Source organism: Haliotis asinina, chromosome 8 (genome assembly GCF_037392515.1).
Source record: "Haliotis asinina isolate JCU_RB_2024 chromosome 8, JCU_Hal_asi_v2, whole genome shotgun sequence".
NCBI lineage: Eukaryota > Metazoa > Mollusca > Gastropoda > Lepetellida > Haliotidae > Haliotis > Haliotis asinina.
Window position 1 is genome coordinate 52507322 of NC_090287.1, and position 17102 is coordinate 52524423.

Genomic DNA, 17102 nt, shown 5'->3' on the forward strand with positions numbered 1-17102 from the left:
TTTGATCACGTAAATTTTAATGCTAACAGACATGAAAAATATCACTTACAGTCCTGGAAGGACTTCAATATATGAAACACAGTGACTCCCAACATGCCAAAAATATCACTAAAAATAATGTTCTTTGCCAAATTGTAAATAAACAAACCATCACATTCCTGAACAGTTTTCCCAAAGTGAGCAAAAGAGGTTTGCACAACCTCAACAACATTCTGCAGGCACTGGGAAAGGGAACTTTGACAATGAGCCATTTTCAAGATTATTAGCCGTTTTCTGAATTTAGAATGGTGCACTGCCCCGTAACAATAGTAAACCTCAAAATTTTAATGGGCCATTTTGCATTTTTAGGTGCAAAATGGCACATGCCCCCTGCCTTTCCCAATCCCTGACTCTAAAAACATAATGGAAGGAGACCCCTGAGACTGGCTTCAAATGCTGTACCTACACAGGGAATCAAACTTAACCCCTGGACTACACCATCTTCACTATAACATCAACCATAGCTTAGGGTCCCTGGCTGTTTGTGTGGAGTCAGTACACATTGCCACAATCATGTCACGGTAATGGCCAAAACATGTCACACTTAAACCATACCAACAGCCATAAAAACACATACTGGAACATTTGTATGCAATTACTGTCAGCCAAATGAGTAATATCCTGTACATAATTATGTGTGGTTGGTAGTGTTAGTCTCTTGGTAAACAAAAGTGTATTCAATAACTGCTGTCTTCTTGTGTTATTTTGAAGCTGAAGGGCCCTTCAACAGGGGTACACCTAGGATATGTTTCTGCAGCATTTCCACATCAAAATATGGATTGCCACTAACAAAAATTTTGGTTGCATCCTGTGGACACAAAATATTTAAAATGCTGCATCCAAAAAATACAAGTGTTGCCTAACTAAATATTAGAGGTGTGATGATATCATCACGATATGTACCATGATATCTCAGTCTAAGTTAACTTAGTATCAGTGTTATTCATTACACTCCACCACTGAGTCTAACAAACCCTAGTAGAAGGTCACGTCAGGTAACCTTTGAGCGACCAATGACCATCCAATCAATAGCGAGACAGCTAAATAGATTTAACCAATCAGACAACAGCTACTACTGAGGGATTGTAGGGACTTACAAAATATTCAGGTCACTGGCAGATCTCTCCACAACCACAAATCCGCATATAACACAGTTAACACATTGGCTAATATTTCAGCAAGATGACATCCTTAAATATTGCCCAAAACATTATTCTAAGCAACTGTTTACTCACCGTTTTCATGGTTGTAACATGTGCATCACCCAGAAGTGATCATAAGCTAAATACCATTCGGAATCATTCAGGTACGAACCTTCTCGACATAAAAAGTTTAAAAGGTAAGTGCAAATGTCCACTTTCGTGATTTGGTAAGCTGTGTTCTGATTGGTCAGTCTCAAAGGTTATGTGACTTGACCTCCCATAAGGTTTTGTTAGACTCAGTAGTGGAGCGAAACAAAAAGTACCTAGGCTAAGTTTACTTAGACTGCGTGATATCTTGGAACAATACAATACAATTCGATGCACATCATGATGATATGCTATCTTTAGTTATTTTCTTTAGAAACGTATATTTTTATATCAAGTAACATTGTAAATATTGACAAAACCATCAATTTCTAGTGACAATTAACAATTTTGAGGTCAACGATACATATCACGATATGAAAAAAAGTATCGATATATTTATTGTCCGATAAAGTGTCACGATTATTGATACTACGATATATCATCACACCTCTAGTATATAAAATGCAAAAAAGTATTGTTATCACTCATTGTAATCGTGCAAAAGAATATTAAGTGAACCAGTTTTAATTCACTTGCAATAATGTCAATGACTGGTTGGTGTAATAAGTTCAGCCAATGAAAGCATGTGTCTCTAAAAATCATACATTTGGTAACTTTCAGTTTCAGTTCATGATCATAAATGGTCATGACTCAGAAAAAAAATGTGGGCTTATTGAAACAGTTTATTAACACACAAATCAAAGAAATACTTATAGCTGAAAACTCCAAACACCAAAATCTAAAATGGACCCAGCTGGATTGCACATTGTGGGGCACTTCAAACCTCCTATCAAGAATTGGTGCCCACCCAAATTTAACCAGGTAGGGCATTGCCTGCTCCCTACCCCCTCCACTCTTCTACTACCAGAAGTATTGCCTGAACTTTGACACAGCTACATAACAAACTGATGACCCCAAATGCTGCATCCGAACAGACGCACAAGAATTTTGAGGGCAAGAATACAAACAGTGAATCAGGTGTATTTACTCTATAACCTGGAATGAATCCGTGATCATGGTAACAGTGGTGATGACTGATGGGTGAAATTACAGACACATATAATTATCTCAGCTAAATTTATTGATGGGGGTCCCATGGACCCAGACTTTAGTACGTCAAGGCAAAACCCTGGATGACTAAATACAGGAATATACCTTTACCTCAAGATAACCATCAGATTAATCCATGACAGCTAGTGTTTGACAGTACTGCTGAAAATGACTACATCAGACAAATGAGAACTAAACCCTTCATATAATATAACGACCATGTGTTATTACTTCATTTAGAAAAAAAACCCAAACATTAGTCCCCATCTTAGTAGCCATTTTCCACTGCCAAGTCTTGTGATACTTGGAAATTGCTGATAAATCAGCTGACATGTGAGGCGAGTCTCATATTGTAGGTATAGAAGTCACATTCCTCTTGCTAAGGTTTTATTCTGAAATTACCAGTAACTGTTTCCTATAAACTTAATACCTGTTTGACTGACATGCACTATGACAAGTTTTAAGTTCTAAATACAATTTTACAGGTTACTGGACTTGAATTAAATTCTGAAAACACTAACCTTATCATTAACTTTGACTACTGGCTGGTGATATAGATCACAAAAAACTGATAATCCTTCACTAAATATTGAACAATTACTGATAAATATGGAGAAGTGAATTTGAGCAAAAATAAAATGAAAATACTTTGACTGACTGTGAGTAAGAACATAAGTTTGTGTATTTAATAGCTAAGGAAGAGTCAAATACTTCATTTATATACTCGGCATCATTAATGATGGGCCAAGTTATTGGTAGCATTATGTCAATTATGCCACTTCATGTCAATGAGTTGCACATACAAGTCATGGAAAGTGGAGGACAATCCACATTCACTGATGCTTTTTAACTGTCATTCACTGTTCCTGGACTTGTTTGAAACCTCTGCTTAAAATGTGATGGTTTGCTATTGGAAAGCCATGGTAGATATTTGAAACTTTTATTAAGAATGTGGTACACATTAGGACTGCCCTGGTTTACAGCAATAAGCCTTTTCAAAATGCACATACTGAATAACATATCTGAGTACATGTACATTGGGCATATATCATAACAAGTTTCAGTGATTGGGTCTATGGTGTAAGTTAAATCTGCATAGGCTTTCAATCACAACTGATGTTTCCCTTTGTAGTCAAGTGACTAAACTTCAAACATTACATGCTATAAATTGCATTAAAAATATAAAGAATCACTGCACTGCAGCAATTTGCAGTTCATTGTTATCAAGATGATACGAAATAACTTTGATCCTTTCTTTCATTATTAAATTCCTTGCTATGAACTCACTTGAAATGTCCCTGAGTTCAGCATGCAAGTGTTTGACTTAAGATCCACTAAGAACTTTCAAGAAATACCATATTGTAACATACATTTCAGCTAGGAGAACTGTCAGACTTGTCTCTCTGCTCCTTCAATGACTTTGTCAACTTGATCTGCTCCTGCAGCATCTTCACATTGTGGATCTTCCTTGACTGTCTCTCCAGGTCTCTCAGAACACCATCATGCAGCCTCTATTAAAATGACACAGACATGTAGGTGTTACAGAAGGATGAGGCAGCAATGCTATATGAATGACGAATATATTCATGTGAGTGAGTTTAGTTTTGTGCATCTTTCAGCAATATTCCAGCAATATCATGTCGAGGGACACCAAAAATGGGAGAGTATGCATGTAAATCAGTACCCCGAATTATCTGTTTTTAAATCTCAGATAGCGAAAATGGTAAATTGTATGGTAGAAACAACTACGATGGAAGCCATCTAAACCAGCATGCATTGGGACCGGCAAAATATGCTGTGGGACAGTTTAGCAAACTTTTCCCGTTTCAACCTGAGAATGACCAATCATGCATCAGTGTGTTAATTTTGTCAAATTTACTGTTTTGTTTTAGATTGATGTTTTCTTCAAATTTTGTTTCGACATGATAATTAATTTACAGTACAAGTTACAAGTTTCACTCATCAGCTTACCTCACCTACACAGGAATAATCCTGAATTATACTACACCATATTTAACAGTAATCCAATGTGTTGTTAATACACATTCCGCTAATCTTCACACTCACAGCCATTTTGACACAGCAAGTGACTGACAAATTGGGAGACACCAAAAAATTTAATTTGCCAAGTGACACTTTTCGCTCACCAATTTACATCACCTACTTATGCTTAACCACTGAATTTACCGGTAACTGTAATCCAGTATGCTGCTAATACACATTCAGCCAATCAACAGGAGCACCAAGATAGCAGATGCTGGTTTTGCGTCAACTACTGTACAAAAAGTCAATTGAGAAGTCTTTATTGTGCTGAGGTATGGAATAGGCTGAATTATGCTAATGACTGTAAATTAACTAGCTTCTGCCATGATCATATTCTTGTGCTGATATTGAGAACATGCTGGATTGGAGGGATGCCGGTTTTGACTGTAACTCTGAATGCAGTAGGAAAGGTTTGCTACTTATTGCCAACCACAAAATAATAAAGAAGTTGCATAAACTCGTTCTTACTTGTAATGTAGGGTATGTACTGGTTATAGACTGATGTATAGTATCATTAACCACATGTGGCAACAGCCGCATGTGAGCCACATTATAAACATCATACATGTATTGTCCTACTTAGTTTGTCAACATTACACTACCTTGTAATACAACACTTTATGGTCAAAAATATTATCATCTTTATTAAAATAATGAAAAACATATTCTGAAAAAAATAATTTAAACTTCATTATTAAAATCAACAGTGATAATGGAAAGGTAAAAAGAGTTGGTGTGAAATATGCAGGTCTAGGGGAGATAACTCTTCTTTACCCACATGGGCGATGCCTGAAATACGTTTTTCACTGTAAGTTGAATGTAACAAACTCAGTCAAAGAACGGTTACCTCTCTATCTCTCTTCTGGCTGTAATGGACGTAATAGATGATGCTGCCAGTGAACGTTACTGACAAAGCAAGAACGACTTTCGATGTAGCAGACATTGCCCAGTGAAATCGTCCTGTGGTTTATGTTGGCCAATCTTCTTACACAACAATGAATCTGATCTTGGTCGCACATTCACACGTACTCTAAGTCTTTATAGTGATGCAATAAACGCACAAAGCAATATATGAAGTCGTAAAACGTTTAAACAAACATTTCTGATAGCATGATTCTGTCACGTCTTTCATTTGCGAGCCATGCTTCCTCAACTTGCCTGTATGGTCCAAGGGAGCTAACTCTAATCAGAACACTAAATTGTCTCCCTTCCGTTATTATGCTCTCTCTAGAGAAGTTTTCAGATAGGTTTTCTATTTCTTCAAACGAGGAAAGTAAAAGTGTTATCAATGTTTCTTTTGGTTGTTACTTTTATCAAGTACAGTTAAATTTTTAAAACAATTTCTCATATTTAATGTGTGGAAGATAACATCAGGATACATATCTGGGAATAAATTTTTATAATTCAGTAATTATATCTTGCAAATATTCTCCAGGGCAGCATCATTTCATGAATGAGGAAAAGCTTTATCATGTTTGATCTTTACTCTCTAGACAGATACTTCCCAGATACTGTGTCTTCCCATCCCAGATATATTCCCTTCAGACAGCACGAGAGGCTTACTGTAACCCATGAAGATCAGGGTTAGAATTGATCTTCAGTAACCCTTACTTGTTGTGAAAGGCAAGTAACAAGACTTGGTGGTCAGGCTTGCTGATTTGGTCGACACAAGTTATTGTATCCCAATTGCATAGATCGTTGCTCATGATGTTAATCACTGTATTGTCTGGTCCAGACTTGATTATTTACAGACTGCCGCCATATAGCTAAAATATTGCTGATTGGATGTTCATGAATGAGGACAAGATGGACAGACAAGAACAGAAAGATGGGAAAGAGTGGAACTATATGTTTGTACAATTTTAAACATGTTTGGATTCATATGAACAGTCAGATCTGCAATACCATGAAATAGTAACTCAGAGTTTATATTTACATTGGTAATACTGTGTTAATCAGTCATCATAGTAGTTCCCTGTAGAGTATATAACTGACAGTCAATTAGGTAAAATGGTAAGAATTTTCACCTACACTTCCACAGGAAGTACTTGGGTTATCTCTTATACCAGCAGGCAAAGATCATAATTCAATTGACAACAGGTGACTGTATTATTGTATTTACCATCTATGTTATCTAGGTGTTTAGAACTTCAAAAACGAGGGTGCATAAGAAAGAATACACCTGTTTAACGTGTCAGTGAATGGGTTGTAGATTGCAAACTAACTGGATCTCTTTAATTTAACACGAATGGTAGTTGAAAGGCAATCAAACCCTTAAAGATCCTGTTTAAACTGGTCTTCAGCAACCCATGCTTGTCCAGAGTGGTGACTATTAGGGTCAGGTGGTCACACTAGCTGACTTGGTCGTCACGTCTTCGTATCCCAGTTGCGTAGACTGATGCTCATGCTGTTGATCATTGGATTGTCTGGTCGAGACTCAGTTATTTGCATACCACCCCTGTATAGCTGGGGAAATATTGCAGAGTGTGACAAACAAAACAATTGTATTCACTGCATTCTTCAAAGTCCTGTGTTGTTTTTTAGACAGTTTATTCAAAAGGGTTTAGGACCATAATGAAGACAATGTTAGATTACATGAATCATGCTACCAGTGAAGCATTCTGATTAAGCTGCTGGACTTTTATAAATATGGAATTGAGTTATATAGAGCATCAAAGTTTTCAAATGAAGGAATTGTGAAGGTGTGGGGTGTGATATGCTGTTTAAGATACCTGTACGTATTGCTTAGGGTTGAGCAACCATAACTTTCAAGTAATGTATGAAGTTTATCTTATACAATGTGATGCCCATTTTTGGTTTCCCCTGTTGTAATGTTGCTAAAAGTAGCATAGAACTAACTCAGTCATCTTCAACAAGAGGTCTTCCCTTTCCTAAACAATATTCACCAATAGGACCACTTTTTAAGGATATAAAAGTGGTGGCATGTGGTCTGGTGTACAAAGTGCAGGTAAAAAATCAGTTTAAGTTAAACACCATCAAGCTCGGACAGTCCTTGGATGGATGACTGTTTGGCAGCTTGACTCCTGATAGCTTTTAAGACTTCACTCCTGCCCCACATAACACATATGTTGTCCTACCTTAGTCAAAAGAGTTTGTTCAAAATTGCTGCTGTTCACCCTGCAGAAAATGGGTACCTGTTGGGATAAGTTCATGTAACCAACCTTCTAGCGCCCAACAGGCAGCTTGGGATAATCAGGGTAATGATAATCAGATTGTTTGGGTGCTTTGAGCATGCATTGTGTATGGAGTAATGCTCATGATAAATGGACTAGTATTATTATATACAATTTCTTCTTGCAGTGGTTGCCACATTTTGATGTAGATCTTAACACCGTACAGCAGCTTTGCAGCTTGACTCCTAAGTGTTTCTGTGGTGTCTTAACATCATTTGCTTGATAATGGTGTTGGGATCTACACCGAAACGTTGCATCTTCTGCAAGAAAGAAGTTGCATGTCCATAAAAAGTGTTTCTCTTCATCGTACCATACTTAAAGAAGATATTTATAGAGTCATCCAGGGTATGGGACATTTGTGTATCTCAACAAACTGCAAGTTTACTACTTTTGAAATGAGTCATGAATAGTCCAAGATGTACCGGGATATATGGAGTGTAGGGAACTTTTCTACATTAAACAGTGATTTTAAATGCTTATAAATAAAAGGAATCGTAAACTGTTGACAAAACTATACCATGTTGTGTTTAATGACCCTCCTAATAGTATAGTAGGTGTCACAGTGTGTGTTTAATACAGACAAGCACGTCAGAACTTGCACAACAAAACCATCAACACAGGTATGCTGTTGACAAATCCAGAAACATAACTGGGACACTGAAGTGGTAATGTCTGGTCTCGTGCATATACAGCTCAGGTCACAAATCAGGTGAAGTTAAACAACGGGGAGTCCTTGGATGGGTGACCTTGTTTGGCAGCTTGACTCCTATGTTTCTAGGATGTCTGTCCAGCTCCACAACAAAGCAACTATCTGGTCATACCTTAGGTGAGTTTGTTCAAAATTGCTTCTGTTCACCCTGCAGAAAATGGGTACCCGGTGGTATAAGTCATATGACTATTAACCTTCTAGTACCTCACAGGCCTCTGTTATCGGAGGTGATAATATCCATCATGTATGTGCTTAGAGCATGTGTCTGCAGAATGGAGTTCAGTGCTCTACAAGTGGTCGGTTATAAACAAAGGTTGAAAACAGCTGAGAATTAGTTTCTGTTGTCTTCAAGGGACACAACTCTATATAAGATCTGTGAATCTACAAGAAAATATGGACTGTCAAGAACAGTACACCACAGTACATAACCCTACACAAGAATGTTAGAAAATAGCTAAGAATGGACAGCATACATATTATGTCATTTCTCTCTGAAGTTCAACATTGAATTTTGTTAAAAAATTAAACACAATCTCTTTGAAAATAATTTTTATTTCACAAAGTTTCACAGGGATAATAGCAAAGCAATACATAACATGAAAATGTACAAAGAAAGCTTACATCATTCCCAATCATTTTATCAAAATTTGTTTCCAATAATCAATTTTATGTTATAACAAGCACAGTTTCACTTTCAAAGTGTCAGAAAAAACATAACAATTGAGAATGTAAATGAGCTAAAACATGTTTATTGTACCCACTTGAAGAACAGATCTCTGACGTGACAGATTAACAACTGGGATACCAAAACATCATACATGAAATGCAGAATAATTAAAACAATCAAGTCGCTGGAGAAGATATCTCGGCACTTGACGATTACTACAAATGAAGCTCCCACAAACCCTTAGGTATTATAACCCTCATCGGGAGACAGATCGTGATTCTCCTCCATCCTCTGCTTCCACTTCTTCTTGCAGCTTCCGGAAGTCATTGATAAAGTTATATTGCTGGAAAACAAATCGGAACTGTTACATCAATCTTTCTGAAACACAGATTGTAAATTTGCCCTTTGTCAACATATTTAAAAATCTTCAGTCTGCCAAATCATTGTTAACTTCTATTGTGATCTCTTCCTGCCTGAATTGAAAGCAATGAAAACATGTCAGAAATAGCTGGCACTTTCACCAAAATGAAATCAATACTCAAGCAATGTTTCCATGTGTAAGTTCTCACCATGGTGACCAATGGTCTGGGTGTCTACATCAATGACAAGTGAGTGAGTGAGTGAGTGAGTGAGTGAGTTTAGTTTTATGCTGCTCTCAGCAAATATTCCAGCTATATGGCGGTCTGCAAATAATCGAGTCTGGACCAGGCAACCCAGTGATCAACAGCATAGCCATCGATCTGAGCAACTGGGAACCGATGACATGTGTCAACCAAGTCAGCGAGCCTGACCACCCGATACCGCTAGTCGCCTCTTATGACAAGAAAAGTTGCCTTTTATGGCAAGTTTGGGTTGCTGAAGGCCTATTCCACCCTGGACCTTCACGGGTCACATCAATGACAAACAAAAGAGTCAAGTTGACACTCAACTAAGAGCAGTATCACTTCCCTGCCCACATATTTCTCTCACATGATCCATCATTATTTAACTGTTAACGACTCATTAAAAGTATTCAAATCAGTCTGCAGTTTGAATGACCTTGTCAATCTGCTGCTACTGACCTTCACAGACTGAATTGCTGCAGATCCTCGCAACTCTCGAGCTTTATCGATGGCCTCCTCAGGGGAAATACTCTCGTCCATCACCATCATCAGACACACGGCAACTGTAACCATGGCAACACATACCCTCAATATAAACACAATATTGATACAATTTCAGTACTTTTTGTTAAATAGAATTCGTACAGTTTCTGGCATGATGTTGAAGTCAGTATTGATATCTGGGAATATATTGTTGGAATGTTGTACATTGTAACATCAGGTAGACTCCTAATGTTCTAATGTATCAAAATACATGTATCATCCTGATCATGTGAGACCTGAGGCACATTCAACAAAGTCGTCTTTGTGCTCGTAAGTCCATGTAAAAGTATGGAAGTGACATGAGAACTCACCAAGACATGACCGTCCAAGGCCTCCAAAACAGCTGGGAAGAGAAGTAATTCAACAGAGTTAACATACTAGAACAGTTATAAACTGAAGTAACATCGAACTATCTGAGTCAGTGAGTATGGCTTTACATCACTTTTAGCAATATCATGGCAGTGACACCTGAAATGGGCTTCACAAGTTGTACCCATGTGGGGATTCCAACCTGGATCTTCAGCGTGACAAGCAAACGCTTTAACCACTTGGCTACCCCACCGTCCCATCAATATCAGAAAGTGGTCAAATGTAATCACAAATGCAACTCTACATGTATTTTGATATTGGCATGTATATGCACCATTTCTTCTGTATTGATGACCAAACAAAGATGCTTGCTTCCTTTCCATTAACAATGTTCACAATATTTGTCAACAAGCCATATCATTATGAATTAAAATACCAAACAGAATATAGGCCACAGAAATGAAGATGAAGTGTTCAAGGTGGAAAGGTCTGTTTGAAACTGTAAAAAGCATTTGTCTGCCTTTACTCAAGTTCTCAATAAAGGTCTGCCTTTACTCAAGTTCTCAATAAAGGTCTGCCTTTACTCAAGTTCTCAATAAAGGTCTGCCTTTACTCATGCACAAACATACATAATGGATGCCAATATCTGAAAGAGCACACAGTCATATTCACTTTACCAAATTCTGGATGAGAAACATAAATTTCCTGCTCATGATTATTACATCATAGAGTACAGTACACTATTTAAGCACTTTACAAGACCTCAAATTTCCCGCAAGGACCCATGAAACTAGTATTGGGATATAGTCTGGACCAATGGCATTATAAGGACAGATGATACCCAGCAACAAATATAAGACACTCACTGAATGAGAGATTTTTTCTGATTCATGATGTTGATCCTGAGCTCCTCCACCATCTTGAGGAGGCTGCTACTGGAGGGCACCTGTCCATCAGGGAAGGGGTAATGGTGGACAGTGATGTTCGACCCAGCAAAGTCATGTAGGAGGTTGGGAACACGGTATTTGTTGAGCTCACCTTTAGTGCACAGGGTGAACACTTCTTCCACGCCACTGTTCTGGAGACATTCTGCATCCGAGATCAATGAGTGAGTGAGTGAGTTTAGTTTTACGCCAAATTCTGCAAAACTCCAGCTATATGTCAGCAGTTTGTACATAATCGAGTCTGGAACAGACAACCCAGTGACTAACATCATGAGCATCGATTTGTGCAGTTGGGAACCAATGACAAGTATCAACAAGACGTATCATTATGAATTAAAATACCATAGACAGACAAGTCAGTGTGCCTGACCCTCCATTCTTGTTTGTGGCCTCTTATGACAAGCATAAATGCCTTTTGTGGCAAGAATGGTTTGCTGAAGACCTATTCTACTACTGACATATAACTGAAACATTGCCAAGTGTGGAGTTAAACTAAACACACTGGAATAACAGTGGAAGAATGATTGAATGAACATGACGATAAATGCATTGTAGTTCAAGCAAACACCAAATATTCAACCTATTATAATCTGAACATACAATAAGCAAAGAGTCACATACACACTGAATTGGATGTAACATTATAAAGACCTTCAATTGTTTTACTGGATTACTTCAAATCAGAATATGACTGACACAATTTTACTCAAGCTTGACTTAAAAGTATACTATGACAGTGTGCATGTGTGTGTATATGTAGTAGTACTAGCCTAGATGTAAGCTGGTTTTATACAGCTAGCTCACTGAGATAGTTTACATAAATACCCAACTCAGACACATTATACTGAGTTTACATAAATACCCAACTCAGACACATTATACTGACTCCAAACTGACCAGTCGTTGTTGAACCCATCAATGCCAAGCGGTACCAGCAAGTACCATATTTGCTATGGTACGGCCGGAGATCAAACCCACAACACAACTGAGTTTTGATGAGTACCGTATATTACCGCGTATAAGCCGAATTTTGTGGACAAAAAAAAGCAGTCTGTAGAAGGGGTTCGGCTTATTAATGAGATATAATTTTACGAAAGTATTTTTCAGGTCGTCAGGTCCCTGTCAGGATGAGCGGACAGATTAGCGGTACACCTGCCTGACTTGAAGTTAACAATGATTACAGCCACTTTGTTACGATTGATCAATAAAATACATTTTAAACTATACAGTGTTCATTATTTTAACAATATTTTGCTCTTAGTCACTGTTACAGATCACACCTACCTATTTATACACAATAAATCCACCCAAAGAGAAGACATAATCCTGTCCGATCGCCATTTGCAAAATGACATGTGCCACTACAACAGCTGTTTCCGGAGAAGAGTAAAATTGCTCACCACGGTTTTGACACTACACACACGGAACACAAGTAAATAAACAAGGATATTAAATGGTCAGGTTGCTGTTGTTTCGATGTTTGTACAAACACTTTGTGAAGGCATTTAATTAATTCATACCGGTATACGAGAATATAATGAACTAAATAATATACTTAAAGTATACTCACTCAAATCATTGTTCAGATTTCTCCATGTGTCCTTGAAGCGACATCCTGATTAAAATAAAGTGATTAATTATATTAGCACATATATTCAACTTTCTTTGTCTTATGGCCAACAGACACACTTAGTATCAACAGACAGGAAGGCATATTTCCTGTGTTTGACCATTCTCTTCCAACAGAGGTTACTCCTGTAATATCTTCCCACTTAACCTCTGTTCTAATACGGGCCTTTCATGGGGCGAGTGTTCAAGATTCACCATTGGAGGCGTTCAGATTTAGTTGTGCAATCAGAGACATTGTTTCAAGAGTATCATTCACAAGATCTCGGTAATTTCCGAATGCATCTGGAAAACTTGCCAGTTTTTGTTTCTACAAACACATCATGGTGATTGATCTCTGCACTCTCTAATGTCAGTTTCTGATTTTCAGTTAAACATATACCGAATCTTTCCTTCGCATGTTGATGAACCAACTCCATGGGGGCCACCATATTGGATCTAAGTCTATTTAACGCGTGTTCTGATTGGACAGTAACAAGGGAGATCATTCCTGTTGCGATTTTTTGCTGCTAGGGGATTTCTCAATGACCGGGTAATATGGCCGTATTAGAACAGAGGTTACATAGGAAGATATGACATTAGTAACCTCTGTGGGAAGAGAATGGTGTTTGACTAGAAGGAACATTTCTTGAACCAAACTGGTATGTAATGTCTTAAGCTGAGGACTTAAAATATAGTGGTATAAAATAGAATTACAACCTTTTCTGACAAAGACTACTTTAAAAAATATACACGATCATTTATAATGTTATGAAGACATTTCAGCATAAACTACGTAAACATCATCAAAGCATATTTTCCATGCAAAGTAACACAAATTGATGAACTTACCAGGAAGCCCAGAGATTCCTATTTTTTCATCAGCTCCAGTAAAACTCAGATCCAACCTGGAAAGAAATTTCAACTTCAAAAAACATGGCCACTTGTTTACCTTAAAATAACCAAACCATAAAGAAATATAGCATATGCTTCATCATGGAAAGAATATAAAATATGTATATCCTAGCATCCATATCTCACAAAACTAGTAACAGCTGTACATTCCCATTGTCTTAAATTAGAGGAGGGCAATATGGCGACACCTGTTTAATTAGCTGAAAAGAGTATACACAACTCATGAAGCTATGTTTATCAGCAGTTGTAACTGAAAGATTAGATACAGACATTCAAAGATATACATGCACACATTCAGACAATGGCCATCATGACAGTCTTCCATAGCAATTTTCCATTATTTTAACCATTTGACCAATCTGGAATCAGAAAACACAGGCACACAAGTACTCAACAATGTTGATACCTCTCTTTAACTATTAGCAGTTGTTTGACGTACCATGATATTTGAAAGGGTGAAAGATCAACTTCTCCACTCTCTTCATCAGTGTCAAAGTCAGTCATGTTGCTGTACTTTAGATGTTCTGAAAATCAAACGTGATTGATACAACAACTTCAGGAAACCATTTCAAAAGGGTCATACATTTTAAAGCGTGATAAAAATATATTGTACGGAATAACTTTCTTATCGTGATAATGTTTATTCACAACTTTTCCCTGTTGTATATTACCATGAACACAGATTGTATAAACGTGAAATGAAAGAGTGACTCTGAGCCGACCCGTCCTTGCTGTACTCATTATCATGATTATTGTTGAGCGCCAGGCAGGGACCAACAAATACCATTTTTTATTATCTTTTGGAATGACATGGACTGAAATCAAACTTCTGCTCTGCAAACGCTGTAACAGAGTCGGTTTAGTATTGTAAAATGTATGCATATAAGTTTGACATGTTTAATGTATTAATGTTTGAAATATAATGAATGATGTTGGAAAAGAAATGCTCAAATGAAATTGCTACCAGCATGATGAAAATGCAGGAATAAGTAATGAAAATCATATGGAAAATACATCTTCATAGTTTGATATAATCTATTGAAACGTTTTAAAGCAATCCAGTTTCTGACAATGTATATAGGTACAGCTCATCCACATTTTGGTAAGAATCATCTAATTGTGAGTCATCTGAAATGCGCAATATGGTACATGTTCCCTAAAACAGGTAAAAATATGACGAGAATATGCATGTGAGATAGACATTTTTGTTGAGGAGGAATCCTTAAGTACCCTTTTCATAAGTCACATTAAGACCACTGTTGATGATAGTATGTATTGTCAATTGTTTACATTACTGAATATAGAAAACATATTAAAAAGTTTTGAATTGCAATGTAAAGATTTTTTTCAAATGAAACAAAAAAAACAAAAAACAAAACAATATCACCTTTGGTTGATGGAGGGAGCAGTTAGCTCAAGGATGATCAGTAACATAACAAATTCTAATGAATATTTAGCATATTGAATCTGTTTTTTTACCGTTTATCACACTCAATTAATGGGTAAGGGTTCCGCTCGTACCCCACCACCCCATCAAAAACCAGAATTAAAAATTTACAAACTGCCATGCATACTTCACCCTAAATATACACACAGTAAACTAGAACAGGTATAAAACAACAATCTATGAAGTAATTTCAGTTTTGGAATAATAGGGCACTCCCCCTAGAGGAAACTTTCTCAGGCCCCCCTAAGTAATTGAAGGAATTACAGCAAATTTGAAGGAATTGCATCTCAAATGTAAACAAACGCAGCCCACTCGCGAAACAATTGCAGCGATATCGGTAATTTAGCGGTAATAACAGAAATAGATCGGCCCTATCGGAAGCAATGTCAGTAATACTGGAAACACGATCGGCCATCTTCGGAGATTTTTCGGTCGCGATTGGAAACTCACGCAGCAAAACATGGCGTCGTTGGAAGAAGCGCCCGTCTCGGTGAGATTTGTTTTTAGTTTCTACTATTACATTTTTATACTTATCCATCTTTGACCACCCGCGTTGAATGCGTTTAGGTATGAGGTGTTGTCGGGGCAATAGCTTCTGCTTTTGGGAAAAGATAGTCACTCTAGGAGAGTGTCACAAGTCATGCCCCTGTAGTTTGTTTACATGTGAACATCGAAGTCGTGCCGATGATTACGAACGTGCGCCAGATATAACATCATTTTTTTGTAAAATGTGTTTAAATTTGTCAATTGCACTTCGTAGCAAGAAAAATTATGGCTCATAAACTTCTTCATGGCGCACGTTCATGATGTTCGTAATCATCGGCACGACTTCGATGTTCAGATGTAAACAATCTCCAGGGGCATGACTTGTGACACTCTTCTGCAGTGACAATCTTTTCCTAAAAACATAAGCTATTGCCCCGACAACACCTCATACCTAAACGCATTCAACGCGGGTGGTCAAAGATGGATAAGTATGAAAATGTAATAGTAGGAACTAAAAACAAATCTCACCGAGACGGGCGCTTCTTCCAACGACGCCATGTTTTGCTGCGTGAGTTTCCGATCGCGACCGAAAAATCTCCGAAGATGGCCGATCGTGTTTCCAGTATTACCGACATTGCTTCCGATAGGGCCGATGTGTTTCTGTTATTACCGCTAAACTACCGATATCGCTGCAATTGTTTCGCGAGTGGGCTGCGTTTGTTTACATTTGAGATGCAATTCCTTCAAATTTGCTGTAATTCCTTCATTTACTTAGGGGGGCCTGTTTCTGTGTAAAACGAAGGGGGCTATGGGTGGGCCTCTTTCCAACTAATGTGTAACGAGATCATAAGAACGATAGCAAAACAAAACACAATGATCGAAAACGGGACAATGGCAGAAACAGGTGCGCTTGATTTGATGATAGTGTTCATCCAGAACAGTGACACTAACAATGACATTAACACACAATTAATTCTCTCGTTCGACGGTAATATTCAGCACATCATCGCTGCTAATCAACACTAGTGGGATTGAAAAAGTAACAGAAACGAATTCTTTACTTGTCTGGACTCGGTGGTAACCGGAAACAGAACGGTTTCGATTCTCCCGCTCATCAAAGATGATTGGTTCAGAATGTTTTCCTCATATATTTTCATTTAAATAATTAAATATTCAGTTGTTTATGTTTTTATTTCAAAGTAAATCTCACAAGAAAGGTCCTAATTATTATTTGAATACATAAACATCTGTACCCATAAT

General features: G+C 37.5%; 1 protein-coding gene across 2 annotated transcripts; it reads right to left on the bottom strand.

Annotated features, from left to right (window-relative positions):
• Positions 1–8864: 8864 nt before the first annotated feature.
• Positions 8865–16944, bottom strand: LOC137293612 (cyclin-dependent kinase inhibitor 3-like). 2 transcript variants are annotated; one of them, XM_067824255.1, is made up of 9 exons: positions 16624–16744; positions 15297–15584; positions 14349–14433; positions 13847–13902; positions 12960–13004; positions 11312–11534; positions 10448–10479; positions 10053–10156; positions 8865–9334 (listed from the first exon to the last, which is right to left on the bottom strand). In XM_067824255.1, exons 3-9 carry the CDS (start codon positions 14411–14413, stop codon positions 9248–9250), a joined length of 612 nt encoding a protein of 203 aa, XP_067680356.1. In that variant the 5' UTR covers positions 14414–14433; positions 15297–15584; positions 16624–16744; the 3' UTR covers positions 8865–9247. The 2 variants fall into 2 exon arrangements, with proteins under 2 accessions (XP_067680356.1, XP_067680357.1); XM_067824256.1 differs by lacking the exons at positions 15297–15584; positions 16624–16744 and adding an exon at positions 16904–16944.
• Positions 16945–17102: the final 158 nt, after the last annotated feature.